Source organism: Eumetopias jubatus, unplaced genomic scaffold, assembly GCF_037043125.1.
Source record: "Eumetopias jubatus isolate StellerSeaLion01/CBP00866 unplaced genomic scaffold, mEumJub1_p1.0 scaffold_3, whole genome shotgun sequence".
Lineage (NCBI taxonomy): Eukaryota > Metazoa > Chordata > Mammalia > Carnivora > Otariidae > Eumetopias > Eumetopias jubatus.
This window is the reverse complement of record NW_028274809.1, coordinates 72,539,431-72,562,841: the sequence shown is the minus strand read 5'-3', so window position 1 is coordinate 72,562,841 and position 23,411 is coordinate 72,539,431. Positions and strand designations below refer to the sequence as shown.

The 23,411-nt window shown below is 36.3% G+C and overlaps 1 protein-coding gene across 6 annotated transcripts in view; it reads left to right on the top strand.

Moving 5' to 3' along the window:
• Positions 1-23,411, top strand: part of PKP4 (plakophilin 4) — a 231,665-nt gene that overhangs the window by 57,419 nt on the left and 150,835 nt on the right. For all 6 annotated transcript variants that reach the window (XM_088021694.1, XM_088021693.1, XM_088021695.1 and 3 more), the window contains exon 2: positions 11,955-12,091. In XM_088021694.1, coding sequence (XP_087877820.1) covers positions 11,960-12,091 — 132 coding nt within the window. In that variant the 5' untranslated portion in view covers positions 11,955-11,959. The remainder of the gene's footprint in view (positions 1-11,954; positions 12,092-23,411) is intronic.

Here is a 23,411-nt window from a genome sequence, read left to right as displayed (position 1 = left end):
TTTTTAAAGATTTTATTTATTTGAGAGAGTGAGAGAGAAAGCACGAGCGAGGGGTGGGGCAGAGAGAGAAGGAGAATCAGACTCCCTGCTGAGTCAAAGGCAGATGCTTAACAGACTGAGCCACCCAGGTGCCCCTAAATCAGCATTATTAAAAGTGACTTTGAACATGTATAAAATCAGTATTTTTGATGATACTCTAATTCAAAACTGTCAACTTTTCTTTTTCACCTGTACTTTCAGTTAGACATCTTATAGATTAACATCTGTCCCAAACTAGACACCTTTTAAGCAAATTGTTATATCTCAGATGGAGAGTTGATTTTTCCAACCAAAACACCAGTATGCACTATATATACCTAGCCTTTTCCACATGAGTGTTCATGAGGCGAGCATGAAAAATATAATTAAAACTCACACCTGGCCTGGTTCTTTTTCTGGAAAATCATTTATTCCTTAATTTAGAAATTAAGTTTTCCAAGAAATTGTTACCCAACTTACAGCCAAAACACAATTTCATGCTTAATTTTGTTGGCAGGAATCTTTATTGAAAAGAGCTTAAATTTTTCTTTCCCATTTTCTTAAAAGTACTTAATTAATGTTTTTCTTTTAATAAACTGACATCACTGGAAAAGCTGGGGAGAGCCCAATTTTAATGTGAAGAATGGAACAATACCTCTTTCTAGCTACATTTGCTCATTAATAATAATGATTATTATATTGTGGAAGTTCTCAAAGTACGTTCCTCAAAATGGTACTAGGTGACCCTCAAAAAGCGTAGGGGTCAAATAAGTGTTCAATACTGAGTAAGATGTGATTAAACAGGTTCATTGACGTTAAGATTTCGCAAAGTTTTTAAAATGCTCTGTACTGCTGCTGCTTAAACTTGAAGATTGTGTACAATATGGATCTTATTCACATGAAGATTCTGATTCAGTAGGTCTCGGGTGGGGCCTGAAAATTCTGCATTTCTTACAAGTTCTAAAGTGCTGCCAGTGTAACTGGTCCACAGAATACCCGTTAGATAGGTATTAAGGAGGGCACGTTCTGCATGGAGCACTGGGTGTTACACGCAAACAATGAATCATGGACCGCTACATCAAAAACTAATGATGTGTAAGGTGTGGTGACTAACATAACATAATAAAATAAAATTTAAAAAAATTTTAAAAATTAATTATTAATTAAAATTTAAAAAAAGAAAACAAGGTTTTTAGGGATCTTCAGAGGAAACAGGCTCTCTAGTATTTCCCAGATGTACTAATCACAGGAACCTTGTTTTTGATGAACTAGAAGTCATTTGTGGAGCATATTTTTAGAATTTTAAATTTTAAATGGAATTTTTCAAGTGACAAATGAATGTATAATTTAAATAGAAGTCTAATGCAGAACCTCTAAGAAATCTAATACAGAACTAGGTTATTATCAGCTAGACAGTTTAGTATAAATCCCAAGACACTGAAAAATCATTTAGCTAGTCCATGTAAAAAGAAAAATCAATATAATGAACTAAAAAGACAACCACTGCATAAGATAGCAGGTTGTTACTTTGTTACTAGGTTGTATACTTTTATCTTTAATAGACCTTATAAATATTATTAAATGCCCAAGCCCTTAATTAAACAATTTTACATTATTTTTATTGCCTCTAGTAATTCACTTATAAATTACAATATTTCAAAATCCCCATATGTGCTGTGTTAGTGATTTCATTAGTTTTTAATCTTTGTTAACACTAGCATTTGATATGAAAAACTAATGATAAAAACAAATCTTTTATTTAAACAGCTTGAGATTTGATATGGCTTAGATAGTCTTAATTGCAAATGATATGAAACAGTAGTCTAGGGAGGTTTTTGAGTAATCTATTGAACCTAAAGCAAATTTTTAAATGTAAAAGCTTAATAAAATTAATTAATACATTCTGGTGGGCTTTTCTCCACCTGGGTCCTTCTGCTGCACCTGGTATAGCATCCCCATTTATTCATGCCTTTTGAAACCCTTCTTTGAGCGTCTGCCTTCGTGTTTGAGCTCTTACTGCCTTGTTTATCTCAAGCTGCATTTTATTGTAGTTGCTCTTTTATTTGTCTTCCCTTTAGACAGTCCCTTTAGACTGTAAATTGGATTGGAGGCCAGGGTCTTATTCATCATTATACTCTCAATAACATCTAGTTTATAGTGTAGTACGTAATAAGTGGAAGATCAATAATGCTTTAAATAAATTATATCTTTATAATTCAGCATGAAAAATATAATTTTTTAATCTTATGATTCTTAAAAATGTAAGCTAATTTTTTTTCCCTATCCTCATTAGTGGTTGTATTAGTTTCACTTGCCTATCATGTAACAAGCCCTCTTAAATCTCAGTGACTCAAACAATGGTTTTTAAATTTCACACAAATCCTGGTTAGTAAGGAGGTTCTTCTGCTGATCTTGCCTGGGCTCACTCAGGTGGCTCCAGTAAGCTGGATACTTAGTCAGGGCAGGACTTTCTAAGATGGCCTGTCTTACATATTCTGAGGTATTGGCCAGAGTGGCTGGGAGTACGGAGCCTCTGTCTACGTGGCATCTTTTAATCCTGAGCTCTTTCACAGCATAGTGATTTCAAGATTCCCAAAGAAGAAGAAGAAGCTCAAGGCCTCTTAGACCTAGCCTCAAGTGTTGCGCACGATCTACATTGGCCACATTTTGTGAGTCCCCAGAGGCCAGCCCCACATTCAAGGGGTGAGCAGTGGGTTCTGCCTCTTCCTGAGGGGACCAGCAAAGGCAGTGCTCACCTGGAGTTACTCTGTATGTATTTCTTCCCACTAGGTTAAATTAGAACATCAGTACAATTTTATTTTCTTCAGCTTCTCACCCCTCTCATGTTGATATCCTGGGCAGTTTATTTAGACTTTAATTTTCCGTTGTCTGAATTATTTGCTTAGCACTGTTTTTTGTGTCCTGATCCTTCTTCTGTCGTATATGTTATTTGGTTGCAGAACTTCCTTTAAAGATTGTGGAAGCCAAACTCCCCTGAGTCCCAGTATGTCTTAACATGCTCTTACGTTACGTTTGTGGATTGTGTCTAGATATAGTTCATTTCATTTTGTTCATTTATTGACCCATTTTAAATGATTAGTTTTCAGCTCTGAGAAATTTTTATTTCTTTTAGTATTTCTCTTCTTTTTTTCTCTCTTCCTAGTACTATTACTGGTAAATAATTATAACCCTGAACTAGTCTCTAGTCTCCAAACTTCTTTTATCTTTTTCATCTTTTTTCTTTCTTTTTTTTTTTTAAGTTTCTGAATGATTTAGATCATTCTTATGCAATACATTTTGTTTTTAAGTAATCTTTACATCCACTTGGGACTCTATTCACAATCCCAAGATCAAGAGTCACATGCCCTACAGACTGAGCCAGTCAGGTGCCCTTCTTATGAAATACTCTTAAAAAAAAGAGAGAGAGAGAGTGCACACACACCCACACATGCTTGGTGGGCGAGGGGAGAGGGTGAGAGAAACTCAAGCCTACTCCACTTGGGGCTTGATCTCATGACCCTGAGATCACAACCTGAGCTGAAACCAAGAGTCCCACACCTAACTGACTGAGCCACCCATGCGCCCCTCAATTTTGAAAAAAAAAATTTGTTCTCTTTATTCCATTGATTGAGATTTTTATTTTTATCCTATAACTTTATTTCAAGGTCTCTGGCTGTTTCTCCTTAATGTACACAGCTTTCAATTTAAAAACAGCTTCATTCAGGCACAACTGGGTGGCTCAGGTAAGCGTCCAGCTCTTGATTTCAGCTCAGGTCATGATCTCAGGATTGTGAGATTAAGTCTGGGTGTGGAGCCTGCTTAAGATTCTCTCTCTCCCTCTTCTGCTGCCCCCCCCCACCCCTATATAAATAAGTAAGTAAGTAAGTAAAGCTTCATTAAATGTTATTTCTACATACTTCACTTTACTTTCCCTGTTTAGGGAATTGGTCCCTTCTGGGCATCAGTAGCTGACTGAGGCCCTGCTCTGTCTGGATCAACTCCTCCTTTGATCTTGGCAACTGTTTGAGCATGTCCAGGACAAGGGCAGACCACCCTGCTGCACTAGCTCTACCCTTGATCATCTGATCTTGACCCTGACCTAAGAACCTAGGACCTGGTATCTGAGTAGCCTGAGTGTGCAGCCTACCCCCCACCCCCACTCGAACCTGCTCCAAAGCAGTCCCTCTTCTGTTTGGTGCTATGGTTCCCTCTGGCATTTTGCCATAGGTTTATAGTCATTATTTTTCTGACTTTTTAGCACACTGGTGTCAGTTCTAAAATTTCTAGACTAATTTTCTTATTTTAAAAAAGAAAAAGGCCTTTTCTGTCATTTCATGGTGTTTTGAGTTGGAAAAGAGTAGAAATGTATGCTCATCATGCCTTTTGATCCAGTCATCACCCCTCAGCTTTAATTACATTCTTAGCCTTTTGATTACCCCCATCTTTTTATCAACCTGTCTTTTTATCAGCCCTTAACATTCCAGGCTTCTTCTTTTTCCTCATCTGTGTAACAGATCCCAAATCCTACAAGGTGAACCTGTAAGATTTTCCAAAAAGAAATTTCCATTTTTCCTTCTTAGCTGTCCATAACAAATAAGATACTTTTTGGTTTTATTAACAGTTTTTCAATGTTTATCTGTGTTACAGGAACCGTGTCCACACTCTGCACACTCCAGGGAGCGTCATTCATATAGAACACAATGTGAACTGTTGCCTGGAGGTGTGAGCATTGTTGAGCCTGATGTTATGTATTAACTACGTGTTTTATTTTCAAAAATTATTAGTGAATGGTATATGGGGTTGCAGACATTTTATTTTGTAGTGTAAGACCCTTTTTTTAATTGAAATAAATACCTTCAAGACATTTATGAGTTATACAATTTAGTGTCTTTTTTTAGTGTAGTTTTAGAACCAGAAGTAGATCAGTTCTCTTAAAAATGGATAGCCTTTAGTATTTGAGCTGTTAAACAGTATTGCATTCTATTTATAAATACTCTAAATTTTTCTATTTACAGATCACATCTGATAAGAATTTATCATATAAGTTTGTTCTGGTATATTAATATTTTTCCTTTTTCATGAAAAAAACTATAGAAAAGTTCATAAAATGTATATACAGCTAAAAGACATTAAAGAGCTAAAATATCCGTTAATAATTGCCCATACCAGTCCAGCACTCCAAAAGTTCTTAATGTCCTCTCTAAAATCACAATCTGCATCTTCCTTGCAGAAATAACCACTCCTTTGACTTTGATAGTCATTTCCTACAAATGCATCCTTAATAAACAGTTTTATCTCGCCTATTTTTTAAACTTTACCTAAATGGAATTCTACTGTTTGTATTCTTTTGTGACTTCTTTTATTCAACAGTATACTTGTAAGAGTCATTCTTGTTGTATAGCGCTGTTGTTCACTTGTTTTTATAGATGGAAACACAGTGCATGACTATACCACAATGTATTTACACATTTCACTGTTGTCATTCGGGTTGTTTACAATTCAGAGCTTCCATAGAGTGCTGCCATGACCTGACTTACATGATTCTCCAGTGTTTGTGTGCAAGAATATCTCTATATAATCAGGAATGGAATTAGTGGGCTATGGAATATATGTATCAGCAGCTCAACTAGATAGGTGCCAAAATGTATTCCCAAGTGATGGCTCCTTTACATACTGATCAGCAGCCTGCGATATTTACTATTGTTCTACATCTTCACCAGAATTTGATATTGATAAATGTTTTGTCATTCTGGGGGTTGTTTATTGATATCTCACTGTAGTATGAATTTGTATTTTTCTAGTTACTAATGAGGTTGAGCACCTTATTTTTGGCCACCTAGATTTCCTCTTCTCTGAAAAGTCTGTTTACACCTTTTGCCTTTTTTAAAATATCAGGTTATCTTGTGCTGATCTTTTGATTGTAAAATCCATAAGCCAAAACACTTAACTGCTGTATATAGTTTATTCTCTAGAATTACTCTGCTGTTTGGCATATAGCTCCCTTCTAAACAAATTCTTGCCAAGAAGTTTCAATTTTTTGGATGAACTCTCTGATTAGAAGTTTAGTATGTAACTATCTGTAAGCTTCCTAAAGAGTTGCAGATTTTAGAAATGGTTCTTACTTCTAGGATATTTTAAAACTCTAACTGTGAAAAGTTCATCTAGTACTCCTTTTAGAATTCTAGAATAGATTCCATATGGTCCTGAAGGTGTTTAACTTCTGGCGCATATTCCTGATTTCCCAGTACCTCATTCTTCTGTAGTTCCAGTTTCATTATAAGTAAAGCAAAGAAACTTGTCTTTACTACATAGGATACTCAGTGATTTTTTTCTGTTTTTACTATTGCAGTATTTTGTTCATCTAATGCTTATTCCAAAATGTTTATTATCCTGTATTATTAATATCTTGGTTTGAATAAAACTTAAATAATCGTGCTTATTTTCTGTCCTTTATTATTTTTCTTAATTTGTTCTTAGGCATCATTATTTGTCCTATCAGTTTTGAAATGGTTGTCATCAATCATCACAGCATTTTCTGAGCATTCAAAATGAAGTCATGAGAGGGGCACCTGGATGGCTCAGTCATTAAGTGTCTGCCTTCGGCTCAGGTCATGATCCCAGGGTCCTAGGATCAAGTCCCACTCGGGCTTCCTGCTCAGCCAGGAGCCTGCTTCTCCCTCTCCCTCTCCCCCCTGCTTGTGATCCCTTTCTCACTGTGTCTCTCTCTGTCAAATAAGTAAAATCTTAAAAAAAAAAAAAGAAGTCACAAGATATGTCATAGTCCAAAATACTAATGCAGAAGAGGAGAGAAAAATACATAGACTCCAGTTTATATCACTGGATAAGATGAAACAAAGTATACTTAGTATACTTTGGCCAAAAATTGTCAGTAAGGAGAGTAGAAATGAGTAAATAGAGGAAAATACAGTATGTAGTTGATCTTCTATCCCAGAAAGATTTAGCACAGAGACAATTTTGTGGATTAGTATCATCTGTGATAAAAGTGATTATAGATATTGAGTCATAGGCTTTGTCCATATATATTACATGCATAGCTGAATGTTACATCCATACCCTGCATTTATTACATCTACATTCTCAAGATTCAGTGCTCAGTCTTGAATGTATCTAGCCTGCAACCTTGGGCAGAAAAATTTCCCATTACTCAATGATAGTTCACTGTAAGATTGAGATACACACACATACACAAATACTAATAGTTGCACATAAAAGCTTCTTTGTCTTCAATAAAGATGATAGTGAAAGTACAGAGTCTGCCTTCCAAAAAGTGTTTTTACAAGGTGCAAAAGAATGCAGTTCAACAGAATGTTAAAAATAGACCTGGGCAAGAGGAAATTTAGTAAGTAAAGCCTGGGATAAAATGAGAAGACACTTGTAGAGTTGGTCATAACCTCATCTCAGGTTTGTACAGCCAGACAGAGAAACAGCACTAAGATTTCCAGTGTCTATCATGCCTTCAGAAAAAGCACAGCTTCCTGCCCTGCAGGTGCCTTTTAACAGATAGCTGTGAAATGATAGACAACATTCCAAAAACTGAGGAACACTCACATCAATTCAGAGTGTAGAAGTTGTCTTATCTTAGTGTCTGCCTCGGACACTTGAATATTTACTCCGAAAGGAAAGCCTGTCCTGAGCTTCCTCTCCTGGCTCAACTTTTAATTTTGATTAAAAACAATATAATGATTAGCCAAATTTGATTAAAAGTATAAAGACAGTAATAATAAAGGCAAATACAAGTTTGTCACAAAACCATTAGTTTTTGATCCAGCTCTTAGGATCATAACCTAAAATGTCTAACCTTGTTCGTCAATAGCAGCCCTTCAGAGGTTTATAGACATCTGCTTGTCTGCATAGTCCTTCTCTTCTTGAGCTCAGACTTACTCTTCTTGTTCTGTTAGCTGCCCTTCCCATGTCCCCCAACTCCCACCCCCCCACTAAGGTCTGAGCTCCTATGGAGTAGGAGCTGTCATTCATTTTGTCCCTGTTGCTGTGCCTGGTAAGAATGACTGAATACTTTGACCGTCCTACTCACCCTCCCCTGAATGGATACATTTGCATCTGCTTCTGCAAATGTGCCGTCTGTAACTGGACCTGGACGTGTCCCAAGGAGCCTGAAGGAGAGGTGTACACTAACATGTCCCCGTCTTCCTGTCATCTTAAATACTGATACCAACACAGTATAAAATCACCTTGTCTTTGGAGCAGCTTTGTCTCATGCGTGGTTCACTCATTCTGCTCTTGAACCTGAAGTCCCTAGATCTTTTCCCTAGCGTGCTGCTAAGCTAACCTCAATATAAGACCCCACATTTATTCCCGTTGTTTTTATCTCATAGAGGTAGCTCATTATTGCAGTATAGCAATCTTTTCTGTATTTTAATTTTATTATATGGATTAATTCAGTATTCATAGTCACTGAAGAATTTGAGCATGCCTGTGTATTATTTACATTATAGCTAAACTTTTTGGTTAGGATTGGGTCAAGAACAAAGTTCTCTGGCATTACATTAGAAACCTTTGTAGGAAGATATGTTTCCTTCAGACATTTTCAGGCTGCGAGAGTCAGCAGTTGCCCTGTGCCAGCTGCAGTTCTCTGATGATTATAATATCGTGGGGGACTTCTAATATACATGCCTCACTGGAGTTTAGACGCACTACATTTCCATGGTTACACTGCCAAAGACAGAAATTAGAACAGCTTAACATGACTTTTCTTTGTTGTGCCCCTTTCTGGTTCTCACAGATCATCTCTTGGATAAAATCCTTTTAAGAATCTCACCTAAGATCTATGTCTAGCTCTCTAGTTTATGACGTGAAGAGAGTCTACTTTCTTTTTTCAAAAACAGCAATGGCATTTTCCTGCTTCCAGTTTTCTGGCACCTCTACCATTCCCTGTGATTCTCCAGAGTCCCCAAAATGCTTCGATTTTCTCAGGTCCCTAGAATGTGCTTGTCCAAATCAGGCAAGTTGAGGTCATTGAAGGAAGCACAAAGCCTTATTTCTCACGGTCCCTTTGCTATAGAAGCACTCATTATTTTTTGGTGGCTTTTTTTTTCCTTTGCTAATGGGAAAAAGTAATAATCTTATCCTGTGACTCTAGTTGTACCTTGGTTCCTATGATTCCTTAAATTGTTATGAGAACTACAAGAAAGTGGATAGAAGACCTTTCTAGGTTTAGAACTTGTCAGTACTGTGGCATCGCTCCTCTGCCCAGTGTTGGGTTATGTTATTTGGGGACTGTTCCAGAAATGAGGGGCAGTGAAGTGTCTCACCCTCAGGTATGCAGGGGCACCGTGGTCATTCTTCAGTCCAGCAGTGCTAGCTATTGCCTGCAACACCTTTCAGTCTTTGAGGAATCAGAGAACAAAAAATATCATCCCTGCCTATGAAAATCTCCTCTCCTGCCTGATACTGGTTTCTTTTACAAATTCATAAGTGTTTCACAGCCTCTACCTATTAACTTTGGTATTGTTATTCCATCGCTGTATCTTGCTCTACTTGGCCTTGATCTGATTAATATTTTGCTGCCTCAGCTAGGTGATGAGGCGCTAATGGTCAGTGACCCTGCCTTATGCCCAAACCCCCTAGGCCCCTACACATGTGGGCAGAATGGTATTTGGAGAATGCTCATCTGATATTGATCCTGGACAGTAAGAATCATCAAAGTAAATACTATGAAATAAGTGTGGTATACTTACAGTGATGTAATATAATTACATCTTTTAGTAAGGCTCTTCCTATTTATATAAAGAATTAATAATTACTTCCCCAGTGATGTTTCTATTTTCTCCCTTTCTCAGATTTTCTTTGTGCACTGAATTTGTTTCTCTTTTCCTTACACATTGGTATTTCATGATATTATACTCTTGACATTTAAAATTTCTGATTCTTGGCATTATTTGTTTCACTGTTGCATGGTAACATTTTTGTTCTTTGCAACCATCTGCTTATTTTAAGGTGTGTAGTTTTTCAGTGGCATAGAATACTTGCATATCTTTACTTGCCTTAAATGTTAATCTAAGATCTTTATGTGTGGCATTCTTTTCTTCATAGACTTCATATCTTGTTTATAGTGAGTACCCAGTAAATACAGAAACGGGCTATTTTATTCAGTTGATGATATTTTAAGTGTATTTTATATCTCAAGCCTACATATACTAAAAAATAAAGATTCCCATAAAATCCTTCCATTATGCTGTAGAAAGAATTAGTAAGCCCTTTTTTAAGGAGGAAAGTGGGGCTCAGCAATGGTAACTTGTCCAAGGGCACTTAGGTTTTGATCCTAGACTCACTCCAAGACTAAATGAAGTTCCTCCTCTACTCATACTCGAGGAGACCCTCCTCCTTGCAGGTAAGACTCCATCTAAATTTGGGCACCATAGAAATGAAAGAGAATTCACCTGCTAGAGCAGGCATACAGACTCTTCATGAAGCTGGCATTAGGGAAAGCACTCACTCATCACATTCACTGCCCATTTCTGCCTATTAATATGGCAAGTATAAAGCAACTACTGTTAGAAGCCTGGAACCCAAACCCACCTTCACTAACGTGAAAGTCAGAAGAGTGAGGATGAGAGCTGGGGAGAGGTCAGGTGGTATGTATATATCTTCCCTTCTCTTATAGATGACGATTTTAGAAAAAGCAAGCTGATACTGAAATTCGAGGGAATGGGGGAAAAAATTCCCAGATCATACTATGGAATTGAACATTGTGGAAGTTGATAAAAAAAATCAAAATATAACAATAGGGTAATTCTTAGGAGAAAACTATGAAGATTGTCAATAACAATATTTATGGTCTGACATATCCATATATGAGCTTACAGAAGAACACGTTGAACAAATAAGGTCTCGTGCATATCATAGCCCTTGGTGAGGTTTGCCTGATGATTGCCAGGAGACGTGGGAAAGATGGCCAGTCCTTCATTTATATGCTCATTTATTCAGCAGACATGTATCAAACACCTGTTACATACGCCAGGCATTGGACTCATCTCATGGTACGAGAGACTGCGCTCTCAAGCAAGCACACTGCTGTGTAAACAAGTTACTAAAATATTTACAACATGTTAGGTGGGAATCTTTTCCCAGACTTCCAAATTTATGAAAAATCCCTGTCAGGTCAGTGGTCTGGCAAACACATCACTCTTGGTGCATTGAGGCACTCCGTCTCTTGCTTTAGAACTCATTCTTTTATAAGCTGTGCACCCGAGAAATAGACCCTTTTTAAACACCAACTCCATTGCCTTTGTCATTTTTGGTAATCAGATTCTTCTAAGGAAACCATGTTAGCTATAATACTACACCAAAGACATCCTTGTTCTAATTATTAATGCCTTCCGTTTCTTTTAAATACAGGAGACTTGTTTATTTTCAGGCCCGAGTTTTAGACCTTTTTTTTTTTTCCTATTGCATAAGCCTCTTCTGTAACTGGTAAAGCATTTGCATATTTGTAGACGTCTTCTTGTATGTGAATTTACAAACTGGCCCCTATAGCAATCTAGAAGATTTATTATTTGCTTCATGATATAATCATATCTACGTACTGGTTATCTGATTAGAAAAATCAGCAATTCAACAAGCTTCTAACAGTTTTATTGTCCTTAGTACATTTTTAACTAAGAGCCCTCCTCCCCAACACTTTTATGTCATTTTTTTGCTATGATGTTGTTTATACACTTTCTTAGTATTATTATTAGCGCTACTGCTACTATTATTATTTTAGTATTTAGTCATACCAGCTGTACTTTTGGCCCTAGATGTTGCCTTTTGAAAATCAAATAGCTGTAAGGAGTTGTGATCTTTGTGCGTAGAAGTCTATAGTATTTCCTAGGAACCATCTGCAGATCCTCAGTCCCTGCCTGTTCCTGCATAGAAGCCCATGAACAAGTGTTAACTCTTTGCCTGCTTGTTTGCAGGAGGAATGCCCGCTCCTGAGCAGGCCTCATCGGTGGAGGAGGGGCAACCACAGACCCGCCGGGAAGCTGCCTCCACTGGCCCAGGCATGGAACCCGAGACCACAGCCACCACTATTCTAGCTTCCGTGAAGGAGCAGGTACATCCTCTTACTGGAATTTGCAATCAATTATTTCTTCAATGCCTTTAAAAATTAATCTTTGGTTGTGTTTTAAATTTGTCTAACGTCCTTGATGCCTTCACGTTTTTTAATTATAAGGTGTTTACATCCCTGAGTACATTGGGATGACTGGCACGTAGAGCCGCTCCAGGTGCCAGTCAGAATCGGAACATGCAGGATACTTGTGCGTCTGCAAGTAAGGACAATATCGATGGTGATTGGTGTCTCTGTCTCCCCCACATTGCAGAGTGTGTGCATGCACGCCAAGCCTTGTGAAGCGTATTTTACACTGCTGACTTTTCTATCAGGACTCTGGCAACTTGAGGCCTGTAATATCCTTAGATATGTTAAACATTTTAACAATTTAATATAGGTATTATATAGGGTTGTCTCTATGATTTTTGGATAAAGGCTATATTTGTTGTGTTTGTCTGAATCAAAGTATATTCATTTTGTGAGCTGGTGTTCTAAAACTTGTCAAACTGTGCCAGTTTGCTTCAATGTCATGTTTATGTTGACTTTTTTTTAAGGTACTTAATGCTATTTATTCTTCACATACAAGTAGCCTTCTAAATTAGATCTTATCTTTTGTGCTTAGAGAAATTGGAATTCCTGAATTTAATTTCTTCAGATTTAAAAGCTTAATAAGGTGAATGTAAATTCAAAGCTCCAGGGATAGGTTTTTGTTTTGTTTTGTTTTTTGTTTTTTGCCCCCTCCCTGCAAAACAAAACAAAAGAAACGTATATGCCTTCTGTGTGGGTTTTTCTGTTGGAAATAATTTAATATTACATATTTTTTTTAGCCTTATTAAACCACTGATTCTTTTCTTCTCAAGAGTTATAAACTTAGATGTATATTTGCTGGAATATTCTTTCAAAACTCAGTATCAGCAGTTCAGACGACTAATGATGGCAGAGTAAAGGAATATTTAAGACCTCATTATTTTACTGTTTGCTGTAACTTAGAGCTAACTGTGTAGAGTGAAAGAATACCCCAGAATATTTGACATTAGAGCTGTGCTTTCAAGAAAAATGATTTCATAGCTTATTCTAGTAGCAAGATTTCAAAATATTTTCCATTCCACCGCTGAAATTTGAAGTTTTCAAAACATTCCACAAACTAAGAATTTGAGAAGATACAAAAATTGTAGCGAGTACTGTTTTCATTTTCCACTAAACTATAGATTGTCCAAGCTTCTCTCACCTTTAGGGAGGAAAAAAGGACTCTTCTTATTGCACTTCATAGTTGTCGAGATTTGACGTAAGGAGCTGTAAAATGAGAAGACTCTGATTTATTTTGAGCTGTTAGTGTATTCCGCATTTTGGTGAAACATGATGGTAAATTTATCAAAATACCCAGAACTGACTTAAAGCTAGAAACCGTGTTCAGTAAAACATAGCTACAGGAGCTTTGCATTTGTACCTTGAGACCAGATGATACTCTGCATGTTGAAGAAAATTGGAAACCTGTCATGATTTTGGCACTGGAATTCCTTGACAGCCTCAGATGACTTCAACATTCTGTCTTTTGTTGATAAATAGTGTTCTGAATGAATAATTTGTGGGAGATAGCATGAAGGGTTCCTGTTTCTGAAGATAGCCAAAAGAATACGGGTATTTGCTATTTTCGAGAAGAATTACCATATATGTCCCAGATTATTGAGTTAGTGGGAGGCCATACTCTACTCTTCTATTCCTGTTCTAAGAATTTGAGTCCACTAATATATGTTTGCAATTTTCATGCTTAATTTCTTTTAAAATTGTTTATCAGTGCTTAGTACTCGGAATTTCATTCAACCCAAGACCATATCCATCTCTTGTTCCAAGATATTCACCTGATTTTAAATAGCCAACTCGAACTTCCAGGCACGATCCTCTAATTTTTTTATAGATGGGGTAGAAACTTCTTAGGACTTTCTTGAAATGTCACTTCCTATCGTCTGCCCAATGAGACAGAGCGCAGAAAAGTTAGGAATTAAAAAGCTAGTTACTATTCATCTTATATATTTGATTTGAAAATAACTAGTCAGAATGTGACGTTCTTAATTGTGTTAGGCCCCAATGGAATAGTTAATGTCCTTGATAATGTATTATATCAAAAGAATAATATTCTTGGGTGGGAGGTATAATTTTTTTTTTTTTTAATCTCACTACAACGCAATGTTCACAGCCATGGAGTGAAAACATGAGCTTCGCTGATCTCAAAGAAAAGACCTTGTTTGGTGGCAGCCATGTGTCAGGAAGGATGTTTCATTGGGTACAGAAGGAAGAGACCCTTTCAGTGCAACTGAGTAGATAGCCTGGGTTCCTATACTGCACCCACTACTTTCTGTGTGATTTTAGGAAGACTTCTTAACCTCTCTGTGTCTCAGTTTCTCCTCTGTAAATTGGTAACAGTGATGGTTATTGAGGACATTAAATTAACCATTGTAAAATGCTTACAGTGGTGTCTGGCACTTACTAAGTGCTCATAGTAAGGGCTCATATTACTATTTTAATCAGCATTTCTACCTAAGAAGAAAAGACGCCTCTTAGGAGGAACTGGTGGTTCTATTTTTAAGTATATGTATAGGGATTCACTGAGCCTTCTTTGGACTATGATATGAAAATAAAACAACTTTGTGTATATTGAGCTATGTTTATGCTATGATTGTATTTTACTTCTGCATGGCATGAAACTTTCAAAACTTCACCATGCTGGTTTCACAAATTAGAACAGCCTTATGTATGTATTATAAGAAATAGAGCATGTAAAAATAAATTTTACCAACATGCTGATTTAGTGCAACTCAAACATAATGTCAAGGCACTTGGTTAAAAAATTGGAAAGTAATATCTTTTAACACACGCCTGAATTTTGAGAGGAGAAGTCTGGGTTCTTCTTGAGTAAAAGTACATCCAAGCCACTGAAATACCTCACGTGTACTCCCCCCGGGCAATTCGCAGTAAGTAGTAGAGAAGGAAATCACAAGCAACCAAAGCAGTCTTGTTAACAAAGCATTGGTCTGTTGATATCTGAAATTGGATTTGGGGTGTCAAAACCACAATTAAATCGTCCTCTACTGGGCCACACTTTCCCTAGGATCCCAAAGCAGAAGCTGTTTTTTATTCCTTGACAAAATGTTGAGATTCATATTCTCTCCCTTTTGTAAAGTGATAACCTTTTACATTGATGTCAATCACTTAGGTGCATACCTGTGTAGTTACAGAAAAAGTCCTTGCTCTTTGGCAGATAGAAAGGAGCCTGCTTCTGTTCAAGTGCTGCCTCTTCTGTGATGCTGTTTGTACCCCAGCTGAAGTCAGATCTCTCTCCTCCTCTTTAGCACTTTATACCACTGCTTTAACTCTTAGTATGCTCCTTTGCATTATGTAATCAGCCACCTAACAACAGAGCCATGTTTTATAATTGTTTCACACACATGTTACAGGTCCCCCCCCCCGCGCCTTTAATGATATTAGACTTGCAATAAATGATTGCTCAGAAACGGAGTGGTTGAATAATACTGTCTCTCAGATTACTTTGTCACCAACTAACTGTGAAGATAATGGGACCTGTAACCACATTCATATAGCATTACTGAGCAAGAGAATCTCAACAGACAGCACTGAGAAATGTAGCTACTCAACGGTATATTCTTACCCTTAAGACAATTTGAATTGAATGTGTCCACATTGAAGTAGGAATTAAATCTGACCTCTGCATGGAGCAAACTAAAATTTCATTTCCTATTAGTGGTCAAAAAATGACACAGGTGTTATGAATTTCACTTCCCATCTGTCCAGCTTAGCTGAAAATTAAATGTAGGGAAAAGAGGATGTGGTTTATCTTGGTAATGTCACAGAATATCTACCAGCATCATGTATACCAAGTGATAGAGGTGACCCCTGAAGAAATCTCTTCAAGGATCATGCTTTAAGAGAAGTAAAAATCATCCCATGGGAAGAACAAAATAATGTGACCCTTGAACTCAAATCCAAAATTTCATGAAGTGCCAGTTAAATGGAAGCTACCAGTTGGCTGTAATCAAGATCAGCATTGGATAGGTTTTCCTGCTCAGCTCAACTCCTTAATAAGGATCCAGGAGTCCATGATGAATACAGATATTGGAAACAAAGAATTTTTTTGTATCCTGATAGTTTTCAAATATCTGGCAAATTTAAGAATGGTCTGGTCCTAACTTGGTATCTTACATGTTGTAAGATAAATAGATATGGCCACATGTGGTGCCCACAAAGGGCCCTGCCTCCTCCTGTGAAAACCTTAGGCTTAAATTATTGATTTCTCCTTGAAGTGGTTGGTAAATATTTGGATGCGGAAGAATTGGAATTTGATAAGACACTGGCTGCTCATCCAGAGCTTTGCTGCCACCCCCTGCAACTTAGATGTGTCAGTGTGCTACCTTCACAGGCACAAAGGAAACAGCCAAAGGCCATGTGTAGGCCCTTACTATCAGTTGGGAGAATATAGTGTAGTTTTTATAACTGATAGGATGTGATCGGGACTATAGAAATTCTTTAAAAGACCATATCTGGCCAATCATAGGGTTAACAAGCATATTTCATGGCTCTATATAGGATGCAAGTTGATTTGCGTTTTGTAGAATCACACGTAATATTTATTACACTCTTTTATCTTCTGTCATAAAATTGCTTGCATTATTGAGATCTCTATATGAACTTGGCCATACGCAGTTACTTTAACTTCCATTCTGCTGTTCCCTCACAAACTGCACTCTCATTTTTGGCTTCTGATTTAAGAAGTTTGGAAACCACATTTAAGGTTGAGGCTAATCCAGATAGCATGAAATCATAAGCACAGAATAGATTTGGTAAAACATGCTCATTTTACATATAGTTTTCTTACTCTGGTGAAGTCCTAAAGTAGGTACTGTATATATTTCTTTTGTTATCTTTGATGAGTGAAAATTGCAATTTCTTTACTTGTGAGGCTCTCAGAGAGAAGCCTCAAGGCAGTATTTTCTGACTTCAGTGAGAATTTCAATTCTACCTTCAGTGTAGCCGTATTAACTTAAGTGAAACTTAAATATCAAAGAGTGAAATGAGAGTCATTAAAGATCCTTAATTTTTGAAGATAGAATAAGGAACTTTGGAACCAACTGTGCCCTATTGATATTACTTCATTTTTGCATGGATATGTTAGCTTCAGTAATTACACACCCTTCCTGTATGGCAGAATGCCCAGAACTGAACAAATTCCAGTGCAATTATTTACTTTATTCCTCCGAAACTGAAACAACTCAACTGTTGTGCACCTGCCTTTGCAGCTTCCTTGTATTTGGCCCCTCAGTTTATTTACAATGAAATCATTTTCTCTGACACACCTCAACCACATGCAGAAGACAGAATTTTTATTTCAACCGTAAACAAGCATAGTTTTGTGCTTAGCTAAAAGCACTGTAAGTACAATGCCTAAAACTTCGACTTTTTCCTCTTAGTAACTTAGTCATTTTTCCTACTGGTAACTGAATTATCCTGGCAATTGTAATTACCATGTAACGTATAATGAAGTCTTCCATGCCTGAACTGCATCATCAAACATGAGGTAAGATTGGATCTTTTCTTAGTGATTTCTGTGGGATCATCAAATTTTACAGCTTTGCCTCCTTTATATTATGGAAATGTGGTTCAACATGAGGTCAAGTGGCAGAGCTCTTGTGACACTATTTGGCCTGGATTCAAAAATTCTGAATCCTGCCACTCGTTCTCAGATCGGTCCTTTTCACTTGTGTCTGTTGTGCTCAGAATGTTCCCTGTGTTCATGGTGTAGGGTATCCTCCATTTCAGGTATCTCTGTGGTTAAGGAATACAACAGAGTATGACCAACAGGTTTATTCAGTATGTGAGTGTATGCAAAAAAATTGTCCTTGCAACATAAAAAATTAGACTGCCAACTTAGCTAGCAACAAGTATATACGTTTTTTGATAGCCTGATAAGTGTGATCAGCTGGACCTGTTAGCAAAGTTGCCCAGTCTTACAGGTCCCAGAAGTACGTCCCGAATAGCTGCGTATTTGTTCTGTTTGATTCAGTTGGAGACATCTTTTTAGGTTTATTAAGACTCTAGGTTTTGTTTATTTGTTTTGTTTTGGTGTGTTTTGTTTTGTTTTGAAGAGCTCTTCAATTCCAGGAATTTGAACAGACTCCATCTGGCTTTTCACACATAGCTAGATCACATATGCAGACATGAAATACATAGTAGGTGCCCAAAAATATTTATTGGGCTAATGAACTGGGAGTGTAAAAATGCTTACAGTCCTGCTGTAGTTAGCTTTAGCTTGTTTTTAACTAAATAAAAAATATTGATTGAAAGCCTACTGTGAGCAAAGCACTCTATCCAGGAAAGGGAGGGGAGGAATGGTAAGGAGGCCTACAAAGGTGATCTCTTACGTATAGTTTCCACCCTCAGAAGACTGCAGAGGCACAAACCATATTGTATACTTTTATGTGAAGTAATTGACACAGTATGAATATTCATTAATGGAACCACAAAATCCAAGAATGTGTACTTTGGCCCCTTTTTTTATTTAAGCAGGCTATAGATATGTATTATATTGTATCAGTTTTATATAAATTTGCTAACTTAGGCATTTTTAACTTCAGTTTTTGCCACTGAATTAGCATTACCTTTTGTTTACATTTGAAAGTAATAGAGTATTTTTCCTTTATTAACACTTAAAGTTAAGCCTGACTTTGTATGTTTAAAATGATCATTTCCTTTTCAGTTGAATAACAATTCCTGTTCAGAGTTAAACTATGAATATAGGATATAATTTCTGCCCTGTACATGCAAACTTTATGCTATTAAAGTTAAAATGACTGACTGCTGAGTCCGTGAGATTAAATGCGTGACAGGATCATTCAGCACTGAATTCCCTACACTGTGTGATCGTTTTTCTTTTTAGAATCATTTCTGGAGAGAAAAATATTTTGGAAACATTCTTTTTCCCTCAGGTCTAACCCTGCGCTTACTCCATAGCTAGAGCAAAACAGTCTGTCTTCATGTGAAAGCGCTTTCAATTTCTCAATTGCCATTTTTGTTACTTTGGCAGAAATGGGTCCATATGGTCTTACTGTATCTGTTTATATATTATAAATGTATTGTTTCCAAAGTGATTGGATCTGCTTGTACGTCAGCAAAGTAATTTCGGTTATGATTATTTCATTTTAGACATTCCTAAGGTTTGTTTTTTTTTCAAGTAGTTTGAAGACAAATCTCTGCCTTAGCTTATAGTCTTACGAGTTTTTATGTACTCAGACCTTAATGCAGGGGTTGCATGTAATAGAAACAGTCTGCAAACACTTTGAACGAGCACATTATTGAAACTTGAAGATAAATGCATGTTATGCAGTTAAAGTCTATATAAATCATATTTCAGAGATGAATGTGGCCATCATAAATTGAAAGATAGTTTTCTTAGAATTGAAATCTCTTGGCTCTTGAAAGAAAATGTAGTTTTTCTTTAAAAATTGGAGCTCTAGGCATTTTTCAATGTATAGGCTCTTTAATTTATATTTTAATTTGCAGACTTTTACAAATGAAAATTCCTGTAGAGCAGCATGACATCAGAAAGTATTCATCCTGTGGTATCATCCTCTGTAATGGAAATATATCTGATTTGCAAGTTCTCCTCAAATCATTCCTAAACCCTAAATCAAGATAAAGGTCCTTAGTCACTGCATAGGGCCTTCTATTACGCTATTCTAGGGGAATTAAGGCTTACTATTTCCTTCATACTTAGCATTTCTGCATTCTGTTTTTCCTTTAGAAATTCCTTTCCATCATAAAGTTGTTCTGTTCATAAAAACAGTTCTCCCCTTTGCAAGTATTTTCATAAATTGTTTTATTTAAAAAATAAAGAGTAAACCTGCCTTGCCCAAGTGCAGAGTAAATTGGCACCTCATTTTTTTTCATTCATGACCTTAGCTGCCTTACATGTTTCTTGCTTTAAAGCTATAACTGTTGTAAGGGGAGAAGCTTGCTGGAGTTTTTCCATTGCCCCATTTTCTCATTTGTTTCTTAATAAGGTGAATATTGTTTTCTTTATATAATGGAAGCGCTTCACAGCAGGATCTTGATTTTTCTCTTACTTCAGTTAGCAAAGTATAATGAAAAAGTGGATTCTTATTAAACTATTTTGTAGAAAAATGTATCTTAGTAATTGCTGCTGTTGGCATTATTTTAAGCTGCTGATGAGAAGATTTGATGGTCTGTAGGTAAGAATAGGAAACTTAGATTTGTATAACTATGTGTACTGAACAGAATGCTGTTACATGTAGCTTATTTGATTTGCATGACAGAGTAAGCAAAACATTTTACAGATGTGTAACTGTTTTATTTGGTTGAATTTTTTTAAATTTCTGAACCCTTGATAAAACTTCTTTTGATTCCCCATTAAAAACTTTGAAGACATTCACCCTATTGTCAGAGTTGGAGGGCTCTATTGTAAGGCCAGTAGAAAGGATGGAGAATGGTCAGTGGACTCTCTATGCCAGGCCTGCCTTTGTGATCACAAAGACCGACCCCCCATTGCTTTACTGGGTTTGCTGCTTTTTAGTACAGCCAGACTGCTGTTTTCTTCTCTCCCTACCATCATCACTGCTACCACCATTACTGGAAACAAATGATTAATTTGGAAAAGGTTTTATCACAAGGATAGGATATAAGAATCAGTGAACTCTATGGAGTAGAAATCTATTAGGAGACTAATAGCTAACATTATTACTTATCATGTGCCAGGCATTGTGCTAGGTGCTTTACATGTATGATCTCCAGTGTTCCTTATCACAACTTTATGAGTTAATGCTTTGGAAAAATCTCCATTTTTTTGGCCACTGAACATCTGATCCAAATTTCTTTATTCCATGCATTTTCCCATCTTAATAGACTTGGGAAAATATATAGTCTTAAATGATACAGGTAAATTGTTTGAGTAAATTGCTTTTAATCCTTAAATTAGCCACGACATTTTCTGTTGCTTTTAACCTAAAACCCTGAATTATTCAGACAGTTGTTATTATTGCCCCTACTTACAGGGAAACTGAAACTCGGGAAAGTTGATTAACTTGCCTAAATTTACCCAGTGAATTAGGAGGGAATCTGAGATTCATATCTAGGCAGGTATGGTACAGAGATACTTACTAGACAATTAAAATCTGCAGTGGAGTCAATAAAGAGAAGAATGGATACAGAAGAAAAATGAACCATTCACAAGATTAGTTGAGAAGTTATCTTGGAATATGAAGGAAAGGGAAAGAAAAAAAGGGTATGATAAATGTTACTAGACATAGAGGCTATAGAAAATGAATCTAACGTAAGCATTGTGAATGTTCTCAAGAAAGATTTTATAGTAGCTAGAACAGAAGCAATATGTAAATATAATTTTAAAACAATTTTTTCTAAGCAGAAAGTAAAGCTGTGAGTGTATGGATTTGAAGGGGTCATAACATTCCAGGCATCACCTATGGAAAAGAGACCGGTCTAGGAATAACCTTGACAAAATTTTATATTTACAAAGATATAGGAGAAGAAAACTACAAGAATCCAGATAAAATAAATTATTTATCTGCAAAAGATAAAATCAGACTGAGATCTAGCTTTGCTGAAACAGTAGATATAAGAACATAGAACAGTGTATTTAGAGTGTTGAAGGAAAAATGCTTGTAATCCAAGAGTTTTACATCCATCTAAGTCGTCTGATATGTGAAGGATTAAAAGGATATTCTCAGGTATTCAGAATCTCATGAGATATATTCACCCTTGCACCCTGGTATCCTTTTTGATAATTGAAGATGTGTTTTCTTCAGGAAGTAACCAAATTTAAGACTCACCAATAAGAAATTCATGTTATAAAATAACTAGTGCATCTTTTTTACTCAATTAAGACTCCAAACCAAGGATCAAGGGTTATTACATGTTATCAATTTGATTTTGCATTTATTCTCCTGTGCTCTCCTGCTTCCTCTGGTCCACAAGCTACATACATACTCCTTGGATGGATGGATATGTTACTCTGGTGACCGCCACATTGGCCATTGTTAACAATTCTGATTCACTTTTGATAATAGTAGCTAAACTGCTTACATGTTTTAGACACTCCACAGGGAGAATGCCCTGTCAGTAGAGAGTTTGATTTAAGAATTCAGTGACATTTTTCATTTGTCTCAGCACATACGATGTTTTGCAACCTGTAAACTTATACTGAATACTTAAATCATGGTTTGTTGGCTTATTGAATTTGTAAAGACCAAAAAAAAAAAAAAAAAAGGCGAGAAATCTTCAGTTTGAGCTGGGAACAAACTTCTATTCATGTTATCATCTTTCTTGGAGCATTATTTTAATTGTGCTTAAAATATCAACATTGGTAATGTGATCTTATGTTAAGATATATACTCACTTAGTAAAGGTCTTAAAGGAAATTTCCAAAGGTGTTCTGGACTACAAAGAATTGGATTTGTATCCTTAGCACCAGACAAGGTAAGCAGCAGGAGTTTAGCAGATACCTGTTGAATGAGTGAATAAAATGAATGTAATTTCCTTACAAATGAGTAAGGAAAAGAGGGGTATTTGGTATTAACAGATAATTGACAACAGAAGGAATATAAAGGACCAATATGCACATGAAATAATTTTCTTAACTCAGTAACAATCACAGAAATATGAATTAAAATAATGGGAATATATCTGCATTATAGTGGCAACTATTAAATCAAAGATAAAACAGTGTGAGCATTGTGATGTTGGCAATTTCATATAGTATTGGTGAGAATAAATTGGCACAACCATTTTGGAAAGCACTTAAATGATCTGTAGTAAAGGCCTTAAAAATGATTGTGTCTTTGGTTCAATAATTCTAATTCTAGGGATCCAGTCTAAAGAAATATTTACTGTTAACACAAAGTTGTTAATCACAGTGATGTTTCTAATATCTAAAACTTGGCAACAACCTAACTGCCCAATGTGAGTAGAAAGATTACAGAAAAAAATTATGTATTTAATGGGGTTTGCACAGCCATTAAAAATCACATTTTTAAAGAATTTTTAATGACATGGGGTGTTCACAATACAGATGAGAACATAAGTTATCTAACTATATATGTAGAGTCTTCTGTAGAAATACATATATATGTATGTATACACGTGCACTCAGTAATACAGGAGATACTCTTAAGGAGGTATGCTTTTCCCTGTGTATTTTCTAAGTTTCTTTTAAAACACATATAGTGCTTAGTAAAAATTCTAAAACTGCAAAATAATATGACCTAGGAGGTAGAAAGCCTTT